This window comes from Polyodon spathula, chromosome 12 (assembly GCF_017654505.1).
Source record: "Polyodon spathula isolate WHYD16114869_AA chromosome 12, ASM1765450v1, whole genome shotgun sequence".
Taxonomy (NCBI): domain Eukaryota; kingdom Metazoa; phylum Chordata; class Actinopteri; order Acipenseriformes; family Polyodontidae; genus Polyodon; species Polyodon spathula.
Window position 1 is genome coordinate 7,472,775 of NC_054545.1, and position 25,111 is coordinate 7,497,885.

The window sequence follows — 25,111 nt, forward strand, 5'->3', positions numbered from 1 at the left end:
GGTTTTCTAACTGAAGTGACCTACATTTTCTTTAGTTTTTGCTGAGATTTTAGAATGTTTATTAAGATATATGAGAATGTCCACATAGAAAATTCTTTGTTAACTGCCTGGATTGTTCTACATTTTTCCTTTTTCCAGGTAAAATACACCCACAGCTGTTTGAAACATATGCACTAATATAAGAAATATTAGCAAAGTTATACACTGTCAAGTCTAGTTTTTTTTGTCAACTGATTAAAGTGGTTTATCAGTGGCTTTTACTCACTTAGTATTTGCTCATTTCTTTAATCCTATGCCTCAAGCGCCATGACTGGTATTTTTGTTAACAGTTAAATTTCTCTTTGTTATGCGAAAGATCTATACGCCCGACCGAAATTGCGTAAAATCGTCCAGGGAAAGTTTGAGATCACAATGTGCTGCTCCTGCTGCTTGATGGTATTACAGATATTGATATACCAGGAAGAGATTTCAGTTGGACATTGCAGCACTGATGAATGGTTTATCCTGATCAGAGCTGAGAGCTGCTTTTTAACATGCCACATTGGCTCAGATCATTTAGAGCATCACTTTTGCTGAAGTCATAATAGTTTTAAATTGCCTATGTCGGCTTTTGAGATTCATTGTAAAAGATTAATTATTCTTGTTAAGATTAAGTTTTCTTGTGTGTTACCATAGTTACCATGGGCCAGCAAAGTTGTTTTTAAACAGCATATTAAAACATATGGCTAATTTGGTGCAATTTTCATGCTGTTATGAATCCCAAGAAAATAAGTACGTGTTTCACAAGGAAAGTGATGGCATTATGCTACCTGCAACTTCCCTGAAGGAATTAGAGGTGATAATGAGGAATTGACACCTCCAGTGTTATCATTGCTCCTTATTGACAATACGGAAAGTTATTCCTTATTTTTGGTTCAACCTGTATGTAATGCTGCCATGTTAAATGCAACAATGAGCAAATACACAACTGTATTCGAGAAAGCAAATCAAAAAGATTATAATGTATTTACTAGAATAAAAAAGCAAACGACATATACTGCAAAAATACAAAAAGCTATGTGTGCATTAAGGTTCTATCCTTTGGGCTGATGCAATTAGATAAATTGCCACTGGCAAATGAAATAATTAACAAAGTGGCCATTTTATACTGTACATGGAAATCTCTACTTACCTCTAGTGCTTTTAGATTGGTTGTGGTGTCTCAATGAGTTGCTCTGAAATAATAAGCTTGTTGTACTGTATTTGATTGGAGAACAGGCCTCAGGGAGGATTTCACTTTATTTTAGACACAAATATAATTTATTTAAGCTGTCTTGAATTGACCTTCCTTTACTGCTGAAGCTTCTTCCCACCAGCAGAGAGATGACTAGCATCCCAGTTGCATTTGTTGGTTTAATTATAGAAGACTGTTGACAGAGAAAACAATGTGTTGTATGCAGCTTATTAGGGATGGATGAACATGCACAGTTGGACAATACCTGATGACAGTGTGGCGATAAAGTGATCAATCCCTCACCACACATCCAGAAGGTGGGGGTTTGGCAGAAATTTTAGAACATGTAGGTGCCATTAGCTTTGAGAGGCAAGGCACAAGTTACCCCCCGACTTGGCATTGCCCCATCTTGATTAGAAGCCAGCCCTGGGGGTGGTGTTGAAGGATCTGTGTAAATCTGACTTGCCTTAAAGTAACTGTAAGCCATTAATATTTCATTAAAAATTGTAGTGGGTAGACAGTTTTGTACATAAAAATAATTTCCTAACTATAAAAATGACATTTATTCTTCTGTGTTTTATCGCCGTTCGGTACCCTGAAAAGTTTTATCAGTTTTTCAGTACTATACTGTTTATTCAAATCATATTCCACGATGACTTATGGTTATGTACTGTAGTTATTCTGTTGGAAGGGTGCCACATGAAATGGCTATACAGTTGAAAACAGCTGACATATAATGCAGCAATATGATGGCAACCAGTGGTTGTCCTTTGAAGGGAATTGCTAGCATGTGGCCATCACGTCACAGCTGTCGCCTAAGGGTCCCGGTAAGCCTCTGTGTTTGGGTATTTGTATCTTTGGAAGGAAAGCACAGCATGCTGTCATTGCCTTGTTGCGTTTATTCTGCCCTTGGAGGAGAGTACCTGCTTCTGGATGTAGTCTTTACATTGTGTCTGTATAATTTAATATATTAAACAATATTAATATTAATTTTGAACAATATATAAGCATCAATCATTTAAATCTGCAATAGGTGCAATATTCATTTAATAAGAAAAGAACACTTTTTAAATCTACATTTTATATTACCATTATTCATAATTAATTTACAGTTTAATTAATTTATAAAAATATCTTGCATCATGATAAAGTAACAACCAATTACTACTGAACATATTAAATTAGCAGAACATATATGTAGTCATGACTAACTTAATTTTCTAAAAAAAAAATTATATATAATGCTAAACACAGATTTTTGCTTAGAAGAGGCTGACTCATCTGTTATCAGAGAGAATTAATTAACTATAGCAATGCAGTTGGATTGAGTGAAGAATGTATTGACGTACTGAGAAATCCTTCTTCTATAAGACACTTCATTCCCCTCAACATAAAACTGACCACCAGCCATAGCTTTTTGTGCAGTGGGATCATTTCAACCTCTGCTGGCAAGAGTGCAGATGTAATCTTCATTGTCAAGAATGTCAGCAGTGTATGTGGGGAGAATTATGTTTCATCTCTATAAAATTGATATATTAAGACTATACACATTGTATGAAATAGCATGAGACCAGTAAAGATGAGAATATGCCAGTGTAAGATTACATCCATCCATCCATCCATCCATCCATCCATATAATCAATCAGTACTCTTGTTTATTTAGTATTCCAGGACCTGGATATGATGAGTACATTTTAAATGGTTAACATTAGGAGCTGGGCGAAATTAACTTTTTATGACAGAAATAAAAACACACTTTTACAACATGTTGTAAACATACTGCAGCAAAGCTTACTCTTTGCTATAGAGAGTGAAGGTATGCCAACAACAGGAGCTCAGCTCAATATTCAAAGCAGGCTGTTTATTAAGCAGCAGCACGGAAGCACACAAGTAGCAACCCATCACAGGTGCACGACAATTCGTCCTCCGACAGTTCGTCCCCTTGACAGTTCGTTCCCATGACAGTTCAACCCCCGCGACACTTTTTCCCCAGACAATCTGCCCCCCCCCCCCCGACAATTTGTTCCTATTACTAGATGCACATATTTTTTTTAGTCATAATATGTGAAAAATTGTTAATCGTTTACTTCAACAAGATAGTATTGTTTTTAGTGAGAGCAATGGGGGAGGGGGGGCTTTATGAATGTTACACTTCAGGTATTGATAATAAACTGGAAGAGCAACTCATGCCATGTTTTTTTTTGTTTGTTTGTTTGTTGCATCTTGTTTTTTAACCAGAGTGAGATGCAAAAGAGTCAGTAGTAAATGTGTGATTGAGATATAAATGTAAAATGGAGTGAGATGTAGGTCAGGTTTTTTAAACTGTGTCGTTTTTTTAAAGTGTTATCTGTTGGGCATGGTGAGAATGGGGTTTCATTAACTTGTACTGTAAAACAGAATGGAGGTGTTTAGTTCATTTGTCGGGATGAATTGTCATGGACCCATCAATCACAGGCAAATAATCACAGCAACACGGTTTTCCAATCTTGAATCCTCCACCCAGAACAGTGCGTAAGCTGTCATTTTTATAGCCCTCACAGACACACAATGTTGGAAAGTCACCATGTTCTCAACCAATCAGTGACCGCACAATTCCCACCCCCCCATGGCTCCTTCCTGTGCTGGGGAGATGACAAATCCGGTGCAAACATGGGCGAGCCAGTTCTTGCAGCAATGCCAGGTTTTTGTTTCTTGCTTGGCATCATTGATTAATTCTAAATCATCATTTAAATTTGTGGTTCAGGTCCAACTGGAACCATGTCTTTTGCTTGATAGTTTTGTGTCAGTTATTTTTATTTTTTTTGTCATTATTTTTTTAATTTGTAGATCATGTTGATAGCGTAACTATATGTGCCTGTTCGGTGTGAACAGCATGAAAAAACCACATTACACATTGGATTCTAAAGTGCACAGGTACCTCAAAAGTTATTCTAACGTGAAACCTATATTGTATTAATTTATTTATTTGTATTATTGAAAAGTGGATTCAATAATGAAACTCATACATATTGGAATGTCAATGCTTTAAGGCAAAACAGTGAAAAATGACTACACATGTCGTTTAGGACTTGGAAAACTGAAACTGCACCTTATCCCATTTGTCGTTCAACTTTACATATCATACATGTGTGTTATAAGGCTTTCTGTCTGAATGTTTATAGATTAGAAAGAGTGGCCCATTTTGTTTTTTGTTTTTCTTTAATGAGCCTCTTTCCATATACCAGATAAAGGCATGGGGTACCCGCTGTCCACTCACACTTTCCCTTATTGTTAAGAATACCTGTTTATTTAGGTCTTTACAACATAGTGGAAAATAGGTCACAGTATCATAATCTGAAGAAAATATACATTTGTTTGTTTATTTTATTTCTTATTACATCTGTAGGGCTTCTGTTTTTTGTATTTCATTAATTTATCATTTTCTGTGCTTATTTTTAGCTATTTTCAAATTTTATTTTATTTTATTTTTTTTTTTTTTTTTTTTGGGGGGGGGGGGGGTTTGCTTTATTAATACTGAATGAAATAATTGTTTTCGGTTACTTTCCAAAATACCCAACTGCATCTACACTGAGAATTATTTATTTATTTATTTATTTATTTATTTTTTTGGGTGCCCTTTTCCAAAAAGGGGGAGTTGTTCTTAAGGTAATGTCCATTTTTCCAGTGTGTGTTGGATATACATTGATTTCGTTGGGGCTGTTTTATTGCTTAAAACCAAAAATCAGAAGACCTATGAAAAATCCTACCCGACACCCAAACAAATCAACATTAGTGTAAAACGTATAATTTATAAAAGTGTCATTATGCAAGCAATCCATTTGTTCGAACAACATTTTCAGTAACATTTACAATGTCTCAGATGCAGCCAAAATTGGCATATCATAATCTTTATCCCTTAGGTGACCTTCTACAAAATTGAATTGATATAAATTAATTTAATAAGTACTATCAAAGGAACCAACACAAATATTTGTAGCTGCCAGCCACATGACTTGATTTGCATGAAAATTGTGAACTCAGGTGGGCTGAATAGCTTATTCCCATCATAAAATGTTTATGATCTTGTAGCTTTGTAGTATTTTTTTTTTGTATTATATTTATTTGTTATTTGCATTTTTTTTTTTTTTTTTTTTTGGCAACAGAAAAAGCTAGGGAAACAGGGTTTGAGGTGTAGTGCATTTTGAAAAGATTTTGAGGAGTATCACTGTCAAAATAAACTGATTTTGTAAGAAATGGGTTCTTAAGCCTTTTTAAAAAACTATTTTTCTGCTTACCCTGCTCAAAGGATGCACAGCTAAAGATATATTACCATCTTAAGTAACAAAGCCACACAAAGACCCCCGGTTTGTGTTACTGAAATTAAAAAACAACAGAGAGCTTCTGTGTCTTGAGATCCACCTCTTTCAGATATTCAAACTCAGCGATACATTGCATGATAACTGCCAGTGCAATGCACCAAGATAACAATAAACAGTCCTTTAAAAGCTATTTTGTCCCTGTAAGCACAGCCTAAATGATAGAAATGGACGGGTGCCAACATGAGGGTTTTGTTTTATTAGAACAAGATACTTTAACCTGAAGGTCACTTCTGTTCAGAAAACACACTTTCCATTTTCTTTAATTTAAAGCGTTTTCGCCCTTATCGTCTGCAATAACAGGCCTTTTTTTCTGATACAGGAAAGCAATCAGATTTATATTTGTAATAGAGATCAACAAATCCCAAACCTTTTAGTGGTTTATGATGACATTTTATGGAGAAAGTCAAAGCTAGGACAACCAAAACATTTATTGTGGTTTTAATTAACTTTCAACCGAGTGGATTATGCTGTGCCTATACGGTGCGATGCCAATCAGTAACAAATCAACAACTTAAGCTTGTTATTTAAAAAAAAAACATACATACAATGTCTTTTGAGAGATTAATTGGATACCGCCAGAAAAACGGAAATTACACAGGTGCTGTATTTTTTTTGCCTTGTTGCTTACACCCCACAGCGGTTTCATGAAACTAAAATAATTTAAAATAATATTGCTTTTATAACATGGAGGAATCGGTGACCTGCTGGGCTTGCCTGCATTCATGGTTTTAGAGCTTTCACCCTCATTTCACAGACAGGGGAGAGGTTGGAATCCGTAATGGCAGTGTGTCACATAACACTACCCGTTACTCTCTTCCCCCCCTGTAACCTCAGGATCGGCTGCAGCCAATCTATGATATCGGAGTCATGGCACCAACATAACTGGGTGGAGACTTGGCGCGAACCGCAAGCGAGTGTCTAACGGCAATCTAAGAGAGCCGGGCTCGTCTGCATTCATAGTGTTAGAGCTTTTACTGTCGCTGAAAGGGGACAGGACAGAATCCATAACGGCAGTGTATCACAAATCATTGCCCATTACACTCTCTAACCTATCAAAAGACTCCGTGAGAAGTAAACTCTTTGCCTTCTTGTTAGGTGTTCGCAATGTACGGAACAACACTTTCCAAAACAACATGACCCTTACAAGTTGGTGACATTGCAGAAACCAAATCCGCTAGCAATTTTAACAGCACTGCTGTATCCTAATCATTTTTATCCTTTTCTTCTGCCTGTTGTTGTTTCATTATTTAGTTCTCAATAGACAGTTTGCCCTACAAACTACATATTGCTTTCTAATTTTAGCGTCCGCACAATGAGCAGAGCTATCGGTAAGTGTTTGTCATGAGGTCCCCCACGACCTTGTACACAGTGCTGGGAGAATGATTAAAGATTAGGACAAAACACCATTTCCTTTTATACAGCAAGATAAATGACCCTGTTTGAAATTGTCTGAAATGGCTTATAGCAATTAGAGTGCTATGCAGCAGAAACAGTGTTACATGTACAAAAGGGAATAAACCACAGGAACATTTATTTAGCTAAAGCCCCTTCGGTGAGTGAAAAAATATAAATAAATAAATAAATAACAAAGCAATTTTGTGAGGCAAAAGCCTTGTATCTTGATTACAAAGAAATGGTATTGCTGACATCAGGATGGTGATAAAGTTCGACCTCACGAAACATGCCCTTAAGTCTGCATATTCACTGTTACCAGAGTGAAAGACTTGCCAGATGAGCTCTCAGGCAGCAGGCTGCATTGCCAGTCGAAGTATTGATAGAGGGTTGGTATGATTGATACAGGCCACCTCTATTGGTGTATCCTGTTTGCTTTCGGTGTGGGGATTACGAATACACATCAAGAAGTATTGAAATCTTTTGAGCAAACCTGGAATATCACCATTGATTCTCCTGTAATACAAGCAGTTTTCTTGTCGATCTGTCAAAGTGAAGATTGGACAAGATGACATTGATCAGAAGTCACCCAATGGAAAATGCCTCGCTCTAGTGATGATTTTCAGGAAATCGAAATGAAAGCAGTTTTCCCGAAGTCTTTTTGGAAAGGTGGTTTGATGCACTGGCTGAATAGTAAAATGCAAAGACCAAACATTTGGCTTACTTCAAAGCTTAACAACCCCCATGACATGCATCACATGTCCCATTAAAAGGCTGCCATTTCCTAAGTTGTATAAAGCATTTAGACTGTATTTTCTATTTGTTTTTTGAGACTGCATCATAATATTGTTGATATGGTTTGTCAGGAGACCTTAATTTGCATCTGATTATATTTGACTTTACTGCCTCAGATTCACTGGTTGACATGATGACTGTAGGTGGAGAAACATGGGATGACCACAGCAAGGTCCAATGTATATAATTTTACCCTTGTTGTTTCTAATGTACATTTATAAAGCCAATGGTTACTAATGCGTTGATAAATTAACCGGAACAGCCTACAACCTCTGCTTTCTGCACCTATAGAGTGCAGTCATTGCAGAGAGACATTAGGAATGTATAGATAAAAGCCTTTCTGCTTTGTTTGAACTAGTGTAAGCCTAATTTCCAGAGAGCATTAAAACCAGGCTGGGCAAGAGCCATTGTAAATGCCTTGTAGCAGTTTTTTTGCACAGCACTGAGCCCAGTGTTCTGATGCATGAAAATTGTTATGTTTCAGAACCTAAATGCATCAAAAAGACCAGAATGAATATGCTAACTAAAAATAAAATATTTAGATAAACACATTGATACTCCTAGCACACACAAGGGACATGGAGGAACACGAGGAGAGCTAGATATTCTACTCTGAATAATGCATGCCATGTTGGATTGGTGGTATTTTATTACACATGTATTGTGTGGGGGTACTTAATGCCCAGATTCAAACAGTATAAAATACGTTATTAAAACTGCATTTCCTAGTCAAAAAAAGTAAATTATTCAATGCATTTCTTTCTGCTGTAGTCCATTCTTAATTACCCATGTAGTTGAAAATATAGTCAATTGGTTTAATACTTTATATCTGTTAAATAATTGGTTTTGGACCTTTTTAATATTCCCTTCCTTATCAGTGCCTGAATGTCCTGTGTTATTAAAAGAGCATTACAGCTGGCCTATGTTAAATTACTTTTTCACTGAGCCAAGCTTAAGTTACTCACATATGTTCCTTTGAATGGCTAATTATTTTAAGCTTAGGGTCAGTAGTGGCAGTTCCAGAATTGTAGCTGTCTGTGAGACTTCCATCTAGCACTTTTTAAAATGTGGACAGCAAGTTAAGTTGTATATTGCCAACTATAAATACCACAGTATGCATAATCCCATGTTTGTTTATTAATTGCCATTGTTCTGTATTCAATTTACATAGTTCCAAGTAGGAAATGTGTATAGATAAGAATGTGTAAGAATTGTATGCGCTGCGTTTAGTATTGCTACATATTCTATCACTGAGTGTCTTTCTAGTTATAAATGATATATTGTTTGTTAAAGACAGACAGATATAGATAGTGTTCCTTTTTATTCAGGTTTTATTTATTTTAATACACTGCATATACACAGCAGTTTGAAAAGTTACTGAAACATATCCAGAATATTACGCTTTGGTGTATTTTTTTTTTTAATGGACATCTGAAAGCCATGGCTTGTATGTCAGATTTTTTTTATTATAATTAAATTTTTTGCCTCAGTAACTTTCAACTTCACCCAGTAGCTGTTGTGTTGAAAAATAACTATACGTTACATTTACTATATATAATATGATATAGTCACAGACAACTTCTAATGCTTTAAAATAGAACATGGAAATGACTCATATTTTACTAGGTCTAACTCTACAGTCATAATAGGCTTAATCTGTTTAAACACAACTACAGGTTTGTAGAGAGCTCTGAATTTAACAAGACAGGTGGCTCTTTTAATTGAATAGTGGCAGTGACAGGAAAATTTGTTCTCAATCTAGAGCCCCTTTCACACTGGCACTTCTACCCGGGTTCTGGCTACCCGGGTCGCAATCCTGCGTAGTGAGAAACCATGTACCTGGGTAGAACCCGGGTTGAGCGAGACAAGATGCATGGCGGCCGTTCGTAAGCCGACGAAATAACAAACAGCCACGCCTGCATGAAGGTTTCACTTCCGCAAGGAACGTTTCTGTTTATTCTGTTTAGCCATAGTTTTGTTGCTTGAGACACACCATGAGCCAGATTGCAGCAGGGATGAAGAAACATTTGCTCTAATCAGAGAAGCTTGGATGGAAGCATCCATAACAAGCTGCTTCCAGGGCAATGATACACGCATTATGTATTTGCTTCTGTCACCCAGGTCGACCCTGCTTTATCAAAAGCAGTGTGAGATCGCGCAGCCAATCCACATGGCACCGGGTCCTCATCCTGGTAGGTTCCGACCACGGTAGAGCATGCTAGTGTGAAAGGGGCTTTGGTTTGCAAATACTCTTGTGTTTCTATGTCATTTATAGCCAAAAGAGAAATCATCTCTAATTGAGATGCTCAGGATTGAGCTACTTTGTGTCTTACCCAGTGCACACAGTAGGATGCTAATGGCCTAGCTGATTCTGTCCATTATCCTACAGTATAGCCGAGCTGTAGTAAATATTGTGCATTAATTAATTACATTTGCATAGCCAGTGTGAGCTTCAAAACAAACCGTTTACAAACAGCATTACAATGCAGTGGATTCAAAACCACTCTCTATCTCTCTGTAACCTGGGATAATATTTGTGATACGTGATCAAAGTGACAGTGTTTCAAATGAATTATCTTGGTATCTAGGTGCTGTTCAGGTAGCAATGGTAAGGAAGGGTTTTGCTCAAGGCAAAGATCACACCATCCAAGATGCTGGCAACCTGTGAGCCCCTGCGTTGCCTCTCTGATGAAACATCAAATCCTTACAATGTATTTTTGAATTTATAATGCCTGCAAAGCTGGCCTTGCTGGCAAAAGCATATCCAGACACCTCTGAAGGACCCATCTGGCTTTGGTTACCAATTAAATCAAAAGTATAGAACAATCCAGGAATCATTTTGCAGCATTGCCAGACTTTGTTCAAATTAATCCTTGGCCTGGAAGACATGGCAAGTGAGTGAGTTAAGCTCCTCAACCCCACAGATCACAGCCCCTCAAAGGCTCAGTACATTTGTTTAACACTGTTGGAAACCTGAGCTTCATCCCTTCCAGAGCCAAGCAGGCTCTGTGGATAGATAGGCCCCATTTTATTAGTGCCACTAAAATGTTTCCTGTGATTGTTTGTTTATTAACAGTTCACAAAGCCCTCCTTAAATAAATAAATAAATAAATAAATAAATAATAGTAATATGTTTACTCATTATGTTGTTAGTTATTTACATTTCCAAGATACATATATCCTCACATATACTGCATCTACTACATATATGGATACGTAATAAATCTTGATATAACCTTTCAAATATAATTTCTGATTCGACATTAGAGGCTTTGTCCCATTACTGATGCCATACGAATATTGAAATTAATTGTTCATATATGACTCCTGTAGGTATGTAATGTTATGAAAGGTTGTCCAATACTAAAGACTGCTAACTAATCAATATATTTTACCAAAATAACAAGATCATATAACTTAAAAGCTCACTTTTCTTTGCATCACAAGATTTTTCTTTTTTTTTTAGATATGTTGAACGATAACTCCCCATATACAATGGACAACCACAAATGATTTGTCATATTATTAATCAGCCTATCAAAAACATAATTTAAAAAAAAAAAACTTGCTACTTTGACCGTACAGTTAGTATTCGTTGTGTTGGTAAAGTACAAAATAAAGTTTTTGCTCAATTACACGATAAAAACAGGTTCTTTAGCCTCTATTTCGTATTGCAAAAGCAAAAAAGTCCCATACAGTAACCATAGAAACACATTGCAAGTGTGATTTATTTTTTTTTTTTTAGAGCTTCATTTATTAAGTGTTTTATACATTCTCAAGCCGGTCTCCCTCATCAGTGGTCTAATCATTCTTTCAAATTACAGCAATTTAGTTGTAGCTACCTAATTAAAAACCTAATGTAATAGACATTTGTTGGAATTAATGCTGGTAGGCCTTACTGTTGACGAATCAATACAGTACTTGGCAGTGGGTACAGAGAAAACGTTTTGCATGAAAGGCATTTACAATTAGAAAAAGACAGCAATCATCATCAAAAAAAAAAAAAAAAAAAAACACAGTTCATACATTTCAGTAGCTGTGAATTTATTTTGGTATCCGGCATTTAGAGTCTGGCCATTCTTATCTGTTTACCCTCAATTGTACAGTATTATTGGCAGAATACAATGCTGTGGGAGGCTTTTTAATCTAAAAGTCTTGGTTAGATACTGTGGTGTATTAACATCGCAGTCAAGGCTCTCTCTCTCTCTCTCTCTCTCTCTCTCTCTCTCTCTCTGTGTGGCTGTGCAGTGGGTGGCCATTTTGGCTCCAGGCTTTTTCCCTATACCCTTGAGCCAAGATGGCTGCCAGCCGCAATGTGCAGGGCCGCCTTCTTTAAATTACAACCATTGTCTTGTGCCAGTACAGTAATCCATCGTGTATCCGCCCTAACCGTTTATCAGTCATGATCACTCTCTTCAGCAACATTAATTTATTATTGAACAGAGAAGATTAGTTCAGAGATTTTGTAGATCCTACCAAAGTTTTTGTACACTGTGTTGTATGTGCTCTGTGTGCAACCATTGGTGGTAGTGTCACGTGAGCTCTTCAGTGTGTTGATATGTAAATAAATCCTGATAGCCTGTGGAGCATCTCAACTTCAGCCTCTATCTCGATCTCCTGCCTGTCACTCAGCAGCGAATGCAAGCATCCACACAGCAGATAGCTTCTCAGTCACAAGCATTAACACCCTGTATCTTTCTAAACAAGGGATTTAGGGGAGCTCACTAATAAAAGCTGAATCTCAAAACAAGAATTGTGTGAATGTAATTGTTACAGCTGTGTATAATGGTATTTAAAACAGGATTCATTTATCAGTCTTTTTACATATCTGCCCTTGCTCTGGTCCCATCGAAATCAGACATGCAATGAATTACTGTATAGCTGTGCCAGCAGGATGTGTCACAAAATGTGAATTACAAGAAAAACATGGCTGATACCCTATTTCTTGTCAGGTGGTATCTAGTAATATTATTTGATATTAGATTTAGATCAATTACTAGTGCACTTAAATCTACAAATTGGGTAAAACTTTATTAATTACAAAAGGATACTCTCAATACCATTAGATCCAACATATAACAACATGATTGGTAAATATTTTAAAAAATTGATGTAGGGCGTATCTTATAAATTTCCAGACAGTAATAAAGCTCAGTCTAATTACAAAAGAACCACTATCTTATTAATTATATCATTCTCATATCTCCAAACAGTGAACCAAAGTTTTTCTGTTTTCTTTTGTTTATGAGATTTATATATATAAATATATACACACACATATTGCATAGTGTCAGTTTTATTTTTTGTGTCATTCTTGACGGACTCTCTGTACATAAGCATAGTGCGATAAAACAAAAATACCATATCTAAATGAATGTAGTCTGTGCATCTGTAATTGAATGTGTGAATTAGACTATAACATTATGTGGTGTTCCTTTGAAAGAAGTGTGCAAACATGAATGTCTAGTACTTTTCAAAGTGGATTTAAATAAAAGCACTGTCCTTGTTAATACATCTCAAGAGACACCATTAACATATTCATATCAAATTCCTTTCATTTTAAAAATATGCTCCAGATTGGGTAATTATAGAGTTAGAATTGACACGTGTCTTGTAATGATACAAGACCTGAATTCGTATTTCTAAAGGCAATGAATAAATAAACATTTGACCTATTACCACTTGCACATCTCATCTTTTTTCCACAATAAGCCCATGACTGATTAGTGTCAGCCATTTGAACTCCCCATAGCACAATACAGTGTTTGATAGGAAAGCACAAAGGTTACACACGGATGTGTTTGCTTTGAGAAGCTCTATCTCTGCAGTAAACAAATAACCAGAATCTGCTCATACTTTAGTATTCTGTGATGGGAGGTAGATGTGTTTTTAGTGAGCAACTGCCTCTGAATGCGTTTTTCTTTTTTTTTTTTTTTTTCCCCATAATCGTAGAAACTAGGCTAAAGCAAAGTTGCAGAAACATTATAACAATTCTAGCTATACGAGGGTGAAAAAGTGTCATTTTTAATAAAGTTCCACATCCTACACTGACATGCTTATTTAAGGGTTATTAGATATGAGTTCCTTGCTAGTTGTATTGTTTTCTCCGTGTATAATATAATTATTGCAGCATTATGAGACTTGGGTATAATTTATTGGGCATACAATAATACAATCTCTGCTTGGAACCCACATGGTAGGGGGTGTAATTATTTCTCTCTCTCTTGATGCTGTCAGTATGCAGTAAATCTCTACGCAGGCTGAATTTCTGAATTAGTTGGGTAAGGATCAGTGGCTTAGTGTAGTGTGCAAGGTTTCTAGATAGGCTTTGGGGAAGATCCACAAATTTAACGTAATCATTAAAGCCTATCCAACATTTCTTTTTCTTCCTAATTACATTTCTTCTTTTCTTTTCATTCTGTAAAAAGAAAAAACCTTTTTCAGCTTTTTAGCTGTGAACATCAAGTGGAAGTGGCATTCACATTCTCTTTGTCCTTCTACAGCTTTTTTTTTTTTTTTTTTTTTTGTGGTCTCTTAATTAAAACAAGTGTGTGTGTAATATCCTGTCAGGGAACAAGACAGTATATGACCACAGTGCCTCAGCAGATAGCTGGTACAGTTCCTTCATTAGAGGCAGCCCAACCACTGTGATTCTCTTTCACTGTATTTGTGTCATATGAACATCCATAGGAAATGGAAAGCCAAAGCATGATAAGAAATGCATGCACACTCAGACTGCCTAGCTTTCTAGTCAGGAGATGTTGCAGTCACTGTGAGTTATACTCACGTTTAAGAACTTCTTGGTATTGGTTTTGATAATAGTTATTCAAAACGATGTATTTCTTGTCATATTTTGCATTGTTATGGCTTCAAACAGAGTTTAATACAGATACTTGAGGGTATTAAAGTGTGGTTCTTTCTATATATTTTACGAATTTCATCTTTGTGCAGAACATTGTCATGTGTTATATTTTTTTTAAATTCAAGCCCACACATAATGGGGATGATATAAATGGCACTGCCATGGCTACTTTCAAAGACTAATGTAGCAGTGACCTACACAATCATAGAACCTTGTCAGCTGATGAGAACATATAACTGCAGGTTGAGATATTAAAAAAAAAAGAAAAGAAAACTGAAAGGGTGAGTGACAAGAAAGCCAAACCCAGCCCATTTTTAACTGATAACTCTTGTGCAACATTATTGAATCCCTGAATCTCTAAGCATGTTAATTGGCTGTGGTCATTTCAAGCCTGTTACTTCATCTATTTATTTTTTATTTTTAACAAAAAAAGGCCTTCCAAGTCACAGCAAAAGGAAGGGTAGATTTCACTTTGTAGCCCACTGGTGACATTTTCATTTTAGAATTCCAAGGACCGCCAACTGCAGAAATTGATTGAATTGTTCATTTGGTTCAAGTAGTGTCTTACACTTGACAAAATTAGGATAGGGCCAATGGAGTAAGCCTGTAATTATGATGGGATTTAATAAGGAAATAGCACCATTTTATTAGAGGAAAATAAGATAAAATATGTAATTAATAGTATTACTAATGCACGATACTATTATTAAACTTATTTATTTCGTAAAAAAAAAAAAAAACTAAACTAAACTGCAGGCTTAGAAGAGCACTCCAATCGCGGTCAGCTGCCACGCGGTAGAGCCTTCATCAGCGGATACTATCACTTAAATATAGTTCCAAGCATTCTTCTGATAGCTTTAGTATTTAACTTGTCATCCTTCTATAATTTACATGTGCAAGAAGGTGGTCATTCCCTGTCAAAAACAATAATAAAAAGAGTAGAATAATGATGTTGAGTCTATTTAAAACATTGAGTTTAGAATTTATTCAACTACTGGGAAGAAGCACTTGTCAAAACAGGATACTGATTTTTGAACAAATGTTTCCCGGAGGCTTGTATTGTTTGTTTGTTTTTTTGTTTTGTTTTCTTTTGTTTTTGTAAATCCTGTAAACTTAGCATGGGAGTTCTATCTATGTTATTTACATATATTTTAGATTTAGATAAATGGAAAATAGTTAAATAAATAATTTCATATTTCTAGTAAGCAGGCCACTGTTGTAGTATAGGAAAAGTAATTCCACCCAAAACAATAGACAACATTTTGTTGTTGTTGTTTTTGTTTGTTTTGTTTTTCTCACAACAAAACACTGAAACTATTTAACTAGCTATCCTACGGTAGTCGTTCTGTAAAGATACCGAAAGAGTTTAGAAATATCAAATTCGTACACATACATAAAAAGCCAAAAGCAAGTCGTTTTGACAGGGACAGCCATTTTCACACTTTGTAAAGCTATACACAAAGCACCCGTCGACCTTATCAATGTAGAATGCTGCGTTTGTATTTTTCAGTAAACTTGAAAGTACCACAATCATCTTTCTGGTCCAAGTATACTGGAAATGCAAGCCATGCTGAAACATAACATTGGCAGGTCCTTCGTATAGTTTTGAAAATGTTGTATGAAATCAATAAACCCAGATCGAGATTTCTTAAGATGTTTGATGCATTAAATAATATGTAATTTCTCAAGGCCCCAAAATAAATTGAAAGGATTTTGGTGGATTTGCTTATCAGTCAGTCACCATTAAGCATTACATTTCCAGAGTTTTGGAAAGCGCATTGAAACTAGTTAATCTCCAGTTGTTCAATATTAAAGTTTTCCCTCACTGTCAGGCCAGTTTGAGCAATGAAGAGATTAATCCCTTGGTAACAGATGGATGTTAAAGGCTTAAGCATAGCAGAAACAAGTTTTCACATTGTTGTTACATGGATTAGTCCATTTCCCCAGAACAAAACCCATCTTGTTGGTTGATATCATAGCCAACGTGGCAAAGGTCACAAAATGCATTGTGACAATAAAACTTATAAATTCCATCATTCACTTTATTAAACATTCTAAAGGAAAGCCGCCATGTTGGTTGTCCCCTCGTTTGTTGAGAGATTACCATTTCAGATTAAGTGCATCTGTAATTCACTATAATTCAGTTTATCTTTAAAATAATAGTGAATTACATGTTCTGTATCTGATCTACACTTAACCCCTTTTAAGTTGGGCAAATACTTTTGCCATTCAAATGAATAATATGTGTTTACTGGAAAGATAAAATAAAGAAAAATAAAAAAAAATAAAAAACAGTGCAATACCAAAAACATACCCAAAGTTTGGGAAATTATTGCTCAATGTGCTGGGCAGCTGGAGAACAGTATTTTATCACGCCGCCAAATTTATGAGTCTTTCTTCTATTTGAAGTGTGAATTTCATCATTCTGTGTGTTATTTATAATTCCATAAGGCTGTTCTATGACAGTACTTATTTTATCCTCATCCTAATCTGCTCCTATAAAGACATGCCAGAGTACTGCAGTGAAAAATGATGGGACTGTTTGCTGTGCACACACCAAGTAAGAGAAAACAGAAATAAATCAGAATTGTGGGCTACTGAGGTGAGGAGATAATCTTCAAATGTGCAAGAATCAAGTTTTTCCTTTCAATAGAGGTGATCTATAGTAATGAAAATCCATGCAAACAATCAGGAGGAGAAGATTGAAGTGGCACTTGCGGTGAATAATTTGAGCAAGGAACCTGAATTTGGCAAACAGTTTATCTACGATAATATTATCAGTTATTTTATTTTATGAAAACACATGGCGTTTAATCCAGTTTATTTACCAATTAAAATATGTTTAATTCACTGCAGTTATGTCAGAAAATGTTTTGACTAGTGCTGGAGTGAGTGTTTTTTTTTATATTATCACAAGTAGGCACCACTTTTAGGGGAAGAAACAACCAAAAAAAACCTGCTGCTACCCTTTAGAACAATATGATTAGAAATTATTCTAAAACATTCTTGGATTATATGTTTTAAATGCCAGTATACTATTGCTTGCATAGTGGAGTCATGCATAAAGGAAAAGGATCACGAAACCAGCAGTCATTTAATTACAGCCTACTAGACATTATTTCATTCTTATAATACTAAAACATTACAGCAGCATTTCATTTTCACAAAATCCTTTCTATAATAAAATGTCAAACAGTATACAATGGAGAAGTAGAGGGAAAGCAAAACTGGCATTTTCTTTAAATGCGACTGAAGGTTCTTAAGAACAGCTCCAGTAAACAAAAAAGCCATTTACCTTAAGACAGAAGTTATAAATAGAATTAAGTAAAGTAAATGGAGTCCCATGGAGTAAATAGAAAAACGCACATATACAGGGCTGAATCAGTAGCTCCAATATTTTTGGGAGGGTGTATTAAACCAGAGGTATGAGTTTCTAATACCATGTGGAAACTTGATCAGCATGATATTTCATTCCCATTGTTATGTAGTGAGAAATAGAAACATTTGCTCACATAACTTTGCATGGTGCAGCAGAATACAAATAATTTTGCATCAAAGAAATGGGTGGTTGAATAGTACCTAAAATGTACAGTTGAAATGTACATTTTATTTTTTGCAATCCAGTCTGTACACCACATAGTCTTTTTTTTTTTCCTTCATCTAATTGGACACTAGTTGGGTGTCCCTCTTCCTGGTTTCCATCCAATAATTTTAATTGTATCACCGGCACCCTTTTACAAAAATATTTAAAACAATTCTGGCGACTGTAATACAATGTATACCTACAACTGCATGAACCACTACAGTACAAATTTCAGCATGAACCACTACTGTCACCCTATGCATTATTTCTTTAATAGACACTAGATATACCCTAATGGTGCTGGCTGTACTATGACACTATTGTCTCTCCCTTCTGGGAGCAGTCTGCTGTAGGAGTGTGTGAATATGTTCTTCTTCAGTTATTGCAGTCAAAAGCAGAAACTCTCCATTATTGACTGTAATATCAGAGATTCAGCCCTCTCTACTACCCACCCTTTTCCTTAACACACCACGTATAAATCCTTTGCAGCGAATGGCTCTTAAAGGTCAGGAGAAGCCACTGTATTGAAAATTATTGATGGATCCCATTACCACAGTCATCTTGCATCAAGGTGCACGCTACTTTCAAAACCCTGCATTTGTCAGTCCTAAGGGATAACTCACCTACATGTTTTGTCTCTGGGTCTCTTACTCTGTATACAGCATAAAGTCAACATGGCCACTTTTAAAAAATAACGTTCATCACAATGCAATGGGCATTCTAAGATGATGCTGAAACTGTATTCCAGAGGGACAGTCAACACCTTGATGGCATCTTTTATTTTAGCAGCATTTTTATATATATACAGATAGTTTAATAATAGTTCTTATTTTTTGTCACCACACAGACTACAGATGATATTGTTTCCTCCGCGGAATGCTCCAGCGATGATGAGGATCTCGATGAGTGTGACACAGGTCATCCAGGTGGGATAGGTTGGTTTACTTTTGCTTGCTTTGTTTTATTTTATTTTAATTTGCAGCAAAGGATATTATCCTTAAAGCATCAGCTCCCATGGACCCACATATTAACATATTAAGTGTATACACACACACACACACACACACACACATACACACACACACACACACATATATATATATATATATATATATATATATATATATATATATATATATATATATATAGAACAATCCAATACTTCAAATAAATCAAACTGTTACATACTTCTGATCTAGCAATTTATGAATTTTAAACACATTACAAATTGGAATTATGGTATGTGCTTCTCTGGGGGTTTCTTTTCAAGGGTGCATTATAAATTTAAAGTAGGACAACACATTGTAAACAGTTTTAATCCCACTTATTTGTTATACAAACATATAATAAAGCTATACTTGTCCATGGGATTCACAAAGTGGTTAACATGATAATATATTGATACTAATTTTGTTCTCTCAGCATTGCAATGAGAGCTAAACATCTTTAAGCACACAAAGTCCAAAATTAGTATTAAACGGTATTATGTTTTCTGCATTGATGCTTCAAAATGTATCGTATTTGAAGTTTTTTTTTTTTTTTTTTTTTTATGCCATGTGGTATTGACTTGCATTTTTAACCAAAGATACATTTTGAGTTTTTTTTTTTTTTTGTTTGTTTTTTTTTTATTGCTTTTGGCAAAATTATGATGTGATATCTAGCAGCATAACTGCAATTGATCTAGTTACTGTTGTAAGTTTTTTAAAGGCTTGTCTTAAGTTAAACATTTTAATAGAGAACAGATATCATCGAATTTCTGTGTACAAAGTTTTTTATATTTTTTTTGTTCATACATTTTTAAGGTAAAAGTGTATCATTACTGCTCATTTTGAAATGAAAATATGAAGTGTATAATGTAGAGACAAATATAGGTTTTAAACACTTACTCTGAGATTACACTTTTTTTGGGGCAGAACTTGGGTTCTTTTAGGCTGATGTAGTTATTAACAACTGAGCAGCCAATCAAGTCACTGTAAGGTATAGAAAACTGTCTTTTTATTTCCTGGCATCTGATTGGCTAATACCCTTGGAAGGGTAACGTGACATTAACTTTCAATAGATGACCAGGAAATACAAAGTACCAGCATAAATGCCTTTTCACCTGGACAGATATCCCTGAGCCACTTAATGTTCAGGTCTTTTTTTATTTTTTTTTATAACAGTTGCCCATTTTCTAAGCACAATAAGACCCTCCTCAGTGGGCGGTATTGGGAAATACCGGGTCTTCCAGGGGCTATAAGGCCCTCCGTCTGTGGCGTTGAGCCTCATTACACCCTTGGGCAATTCGTCTTGTTGCATACTTAAATGTTTTAAGCACCACATAGATCTAACAAAGTAAGCCTAGCTACAGTATTACTTTATAAAGGATAAACCTTTTGTAAATGTAAACACAAATGCATTATTATAAGGTGTTTATCTTGACCTAGCTTCAAAGGTGGTACTGTAATAGAGTAATTTAAAAACATTTTGCAACTGTACAATGAGCAATTGATTTTGACTCATGTATATCCATATTTAAACAGTTTTAATAATAAACAGTTTTACTAAGGTTTCAAAGGAAGTTTACGTAAGGTTATCAATGGTAAGTATGAGGTGGTAGAGCTTTTTCTACAAAGTTTATTGAACCGAAAGATTGGTAGATAAATAAACTGAATATGGGTCACTCGTTAGCTGGCTAGTAGCTTGAAAGTAGGTTTCTAAACTTTGACTTGCAGTGACATGATTGGTTGCTTGTAAGAGTTCTGGTTATGATTACCTGGAAGGGAAATGCCAACCCTGAGTTCTTCCAAATAAAGGTTTAGGGTAAGATGCTATTAAAAAACAAGTTAAATTTATGTCCTAATGCCCCCTGAGTTATATATAGTATAAAAAAGACAGATATCAACAGGCCTCTGTCATCCAATCACACGTTTACACAGAAATTCACGCCCTCATTCTAACCCCAGCATCAGCTGACGTGGACAGTTGCATGATATGTTGTTTCTTTGGTAAAGCACGAGTGGGATTTTTTTTTTTTTTTTTTTTTTTTACTGTTTAGTTTTCTGAGTTTCGTTTTTAAGTTGCTGTCCTCATCTGCCAGTTATCCAAAATGGCACATTTCTGTCGTTTCACCTCATCTTGTGCCGCATGAATTTTTTGGTGGTTGAGAAATTTTTTTTTCCCTTTTACTTTATTTAAAACATTCCCATTTTTTTGAGTAACAAAGCAAATAAAGGCAACAAAATCTTTTCTTGCCATCACTTTTTTGCCTCACGTGGGCTACCCCAATCTGTCTGAAGAAAGTTGTGTGTGAAAGAATGATTTTTTTCTCCTTTCTTCTTCCCCTTTTCACTCGTTCAAGCTGTTCTGCATATAAGTGTGTTTTATTTTCAATGCAGATGGCATAAAAAGAATTTTATTGCCACAAAGTATATCTGTTTTTCTATTTTATTTGTTGATCTTAAAGTCATTTGTGGCATGCAAAAGTTGTAGCTGATAAACTAACTAAAATCAAGTTCAGAGTGACTTCCATTAACAATGCACGGGCTTTGCTGCCACCATTGTGTGTGTACCTCATAGCTACGCATTTAGGCTAACCCAGCCAGCCTGTAGTGTTTAGTTCAGTAACGTCTTAGAAGTAGCAGTAAGAAACTGCTGCAGCATTCTCTTTCTGCAGCAACTTCTGTACGTCTGTCCATGTCTTGCATTGTACTGTTCTTGTGTTGTCATGTGATTCTGTTCTCTGTTTGTAAAACTGTATTTTCCCTTGCCCCTAATGGAATTCCATAAAAAGGCAATATCTGAACTCTCGTTAACGTTTAAGTATTTACCAATAACAGGTATCAAGGAACATGAACCTGGGCACTTGTGCAGTACAGACTTTTCATTTTGGTTTTATTAGGAAATAAAGTGTATTCTCTCCCCATGGTCTACAGTAATTACTGGGGAAATAGACTCCTTTTAGCAAGAGGGTATCATGATTTGATGGCGTGTTAAATACGTGACTAAAAAACCAAACTGCTTATGATATGTTTTGTTTTCCTACAAGATGTTCTATATGTAACCTAACATGTATCATAACAAATAAAAGGAAGATTATAATAGATGGCATGCAGTGTATTATAATATTGTATAATTCCTTTATTCAAGGTGATCTGGTGGAGAAATAAGATAACAAGAGACAGCGTGCTTTATCAATTCCTTAACAGATCCCTGAGATGGAATTACAGCATTAAACACACACACACACATATATATATATATATATATATATATATATATATATATATATATATATATATATATATATAATATACACACACACATTTTAAACTTCAGATTCATAGTTTAAATAATTTGGTTATGTAGCAGGGGGAGAAATATCTATTCTATTACAGATACCAGTATTTATAAATATGTAAATATATGACACACCTTTAAGTGTTAAGTTATGGCTAGCCTTTATGTGAGGAGCACAGACTGGCAAGTCCTGAGAATGTTAATATCAAATTGTAAAATTATTATTAAAAGAAGCACAATTTCAGATTTCACATGCCAGTGACAGAGTAAATACGTCTCACCTTTCATATCAGTTGAAATGGAGGAAAGTAATAACAGGCTCAAATCATATCTGTTTGTTTTCTCAGGTTTCATTGCAATCACCTATAATGAAATCATCAGAAAGAAATGAGCATCATCAACCTGAGGCCAAACCTTGCAGTAATTGCCTAGACCCAGATATAAATATTGCTTTGATTACAATCAGATATAACCAAGTGTTATATACAAAGCTGTTTCTTTTAACAAAAACTGCCCAAGACAGGTCTGAGCAGAAGCTGGTGATCTGTAAATTACCTGGGAAAGTAATAACTGGACTGTTTAGATGTTGAATCTGTATATATATATATTTTTTTTTTTTTGTTCCAGTGAGTATTGTTAATATAAAAATATTACTTTTTACTAACCCAGTTACATAAAAAAAAGTCCAAATTGGCTGCATGCCGTGCAAATTTGTCTATATTAAAATAGACAACACAACCACAGACACTGTAAAGAAAAGAAAGGCCTAAACAGATTAAGCAGCAATTCTATTACCTATTCCAGACTAGATAAGTAGTGTTGCACAGGATCTTTCTATAACCTTAGGTCTGATCCGTTAACAGGAAAAAGCCAGAGAAAGAGTTATTTTATCTGCCAGTAAATCTACCTATTTGAGTGTTCTCCTACAAGTAAAACGAATGGTTCCCATGTTGCAAGAGTTTGTTTGAAAGGACTGTTTATAAAAGGGCTCTCGATTGAAGATGTTGTCATCCCTCTCTGGACTCATTGTCATATTTGAACAAATATTAATACAGTTCAGGGTTATTTAGCTGACACCTCTAGTTTGCTAAGATATGATTTCTTTAGCCAGCTTTAAGCTCTTTATTATAGAAACGTCGTTGTTGTGCAACAAATTGACTGCCAAAAACAGTTTAAAAAAAAAGCCTGGGGAGTTTTTGAAATAAATAAACTGTCTTCAAAAAGAGACATCTCAATCATGTCTACTAAGATAAAAACAAAATACAGAGCTAGATGTAAAAAAAATAAATAAATCTGTTTATAAATAACTGTGGGAGCTAATTAATGATCATTCTCATTTTTATATGAGAGTATATATAAGTGCCCTGCCTTCACCAGCTCTGCAAACATGAGCCAATGGACAGTGTAACAGGTTCTGCATAGGCTGGGCTACAGCGGGCGAGTGGCCCAACAGAAATCCCTGCTCACCTATGCACATGAACATTATCTTACTTTCACATTGTATGTATTTACTTACATACAAAATTGTGTGAAATCAATTCAAAATGAATTGTCAAATCATGAAATAACAGCTAACGAGCACTGGATATAAGGTGTACCTATGCAGTGCTTTATTGTGTAAGAACCTTTCTCTAATTCACCATGACATAACGAGCAGATGTTTAAATCATATATTTTCTAATATGTATTGGAAGAAAATGAAGGGAAGAAATAATGTAGTCTAAAATAACACCTCAAGTGGCTCTACTTATCCTGTCCTTACTGCTACGAGGTATTTATTTTTTGATCAGCAACTTATAGAAACTGGAAAAGGCAAAGTTTGACACAGGTTTCAATTGATTTTCTTTGCAAGCCTTAAATCTGTTTCAAAGCTCTTTTCAAAATGGCCGCTCTAGTGCACTGGGGTTTGAGATCTGTCTAAATCACTGCAGGAAGAGCGAAAAAAACTATAACAAGTGCTCTGGCTTTTCTATTCCATACCACATCATGGATCGTTATTGCTGTGTTACCTGTTTGACAATGTGGGCAATAATCCTTACACTAGCAGTGCACTAGAGCAGACATTTTGAAAAGAGCTTTGAAACATACTTTAAAGTTATAAGTGTATAAGTATACAAACCTGTATGCATCACCTTCATCATCAAAGCAATCTAGTTTCAGACAGCCGGACACATTGCTAAGAAGTAACTGTATCAGGTACTGTGAATACAAGTTTCCTCAGTCTCATGTTGTCTCTGGTGCTGTCTGTTTCTATCTATGGTAGCAAATATGGCAGACATGTTACTCTGTTAAACTCTGTTTAAATGCTAGATTTAAATGTTGCCCTTTTAAAATATGCTAAATACTTCCCTTTTCCGTTAAATAAATATTATGAACTTGACAGTCAGCTTGCAAATAAAACTGATGCATACAAACATATTGAACAGACAGACAAAAGATTAGCTATCAACATTGTAGGGGGTTTAGAGCTGCACTTTAGTGAGTCAAAGGTATATTTTGCGTGAGGTTAATTGCGTTTTAGAAACTACTGGTCCATATGGAGCACTACATTTAATTAATCATGGTAGCAAGAATAACACTGCATTAGAATAAAATCATAGATTATTAGCATTGAATACAATTTCGCAAA

The 25,111-nt window shown here is 35.3% G+C and overlaps 1 protein-coding gene across 32 annotated transcripts in view; it reads left to right on the forward strand.

Annotated features, from left to right (window-relative positions):
• The window catches only part of nrxn3a (neurexin 3a), a 290,916-nt gene that overhangs the window by 256,762 nt on the left and 9,043 nt on the right, over positions 1-25,111 (forward strand). For 18 of the 32 annotated variants that reach the window (XM_041266212.1, XM_041266208.1, XM_041266221.1 and 15 more), the window contains one exon: positions 19,052-19,139. In XM_041266212.1, coding sequence (XP_041122146.1) covers positions 19,052-19,139 — 88 coding nt within the window. The remainder of the gene's footprint in view (positions 1-19,051; positions 19,140-25,111) is intronic. The other 14 variants (XM_041266209.1, XM_041266213.1, XM_041266210.1 and 11 more) reach the window with 1 other exon arrangement.